The following is a 963-nucleotide window of genomic DNA, read 5'->3' on the forward strand; positions in this document are numbered from 1 at the left end:
ATATATATATATATATATATATATATATATATATATATATATATAACATCAGTATTACATATATAAAATATGTAATACTGTCTGTTCCTAATGCATTCTCAAACGGTGCAACCAAGTCAACTTAAATTCTACATGGTCATACTATGAGACCTCAGGAGTAAAACGATAAAACATTGGCACTGGTTCCGTGTCACGTCTCATAATTCGAAGACAAAAAGTCTATGTATATGTATATATATATATATATATGATGAGCTTTTGTTTTCAGTTTCTGTCTACCATATCCACTCATGAGGTTTTGATAGGCTCGAGGCAATAGTAGAAGGCATTTGTCCAAGGTGCCACGGAGTGGGACAGAACCCGGAACCACGTGATTAGGGAGAAGCAAACTTCTGTAAAATTTATTCACAGTTCATTCATGTACAGCTGATTCACTAATTTAATTAAATACGTTTATTGAAGTCATTAAAAATAAAATACAAGGGCAGCATATTTTAGTAGAAATACGATAACAAAAGAATGAAATCAACGAGGAATTTGATAATATGCTTACCTCTCCCAATACTTCTACAATCTCTTCGTACAATTTTTGCTGATTTTCAGGGTTAGTTGCCATTAAATGCGTGAAGAATGTGAGAGTAGACGCAGTAGTTTCGTAACCAGCTAAGAAAATTACAACACTCTGGGCCAAGATTTCATCGTCGGTAATTCCTATGAGAAAAGAAAACAAGTAATTATTAGTTGTGTTCCGTCCTATTAATTACTCATCAACAGCATTTAGAATACGTACAACACTGAATGCTAGCTTCGACTTTAGAGTTTATAAGTATGTACAATACTCTGTTTTAATCTTCCCAGAGTCATGAGAGTATGTAAGATCGTATATAAACGTCATCTTTACAACGTACCGGATTTGGGACATGAAGCTTCTGCACACGCACACGCACACACACACACACACAC

The 963-nt window shown here is 34.4% G+C and overlaps 2 protein-coding genes across 7 annotated transcripts in view; one reads left to right on the top strand and one right to left on the bottom strand.

The window, feature by feature from the left end:
- LOC106868831 (cytochrome P450 3A7) overlaps positions 1-963 on the top strand; it is a 388,137-nt gene that overhangs the window by 303,061 nt on the left and 84,113 nt on the right. The window lies entirely within an intron of this gene.
- LOC106868827 (cytochrome P450 3A31-like) overlaps positions 1-963 on the bottom strand; it is a 90,100-nt gene that overhangs the window by 61,250 nt on the left and 27,887 nt on the right. For 5 of the 6 annotated variants that reach the window (XM_052976962.1, XM_052976963.1, XM_014914255.2 and 2 more), the window contains one exon: positions 554-711. The exons of the other annotated variant lie outside the window; for it this stretch is intronic. In XM_052976962.1, the coding sequence (XP_052832922.1) occupies positions 554-711 (158 nt within the window). The remainder of the gene's footprint in view (positions 1-553; positions 712-963) is intronic. 6 annotated transcript variants of the gene reach the window in all.

Source organism: Octopus bimaculoides, chromosome 26 (assembly GCF_001194135.2).
Source record: "Octopus bimaculoides isolate UCB-OBI-ISO-001 chromosome 26, ASM119413v2, whole genome shotgun sequence".
Classification (NCBI taxonomy): domain Eukaryota; kingdom Metazoa; phylum Mollusca; class Cephalopoda; order Octopoda; family Octopodidae; genus Octopus; species Octopus bimaculoides.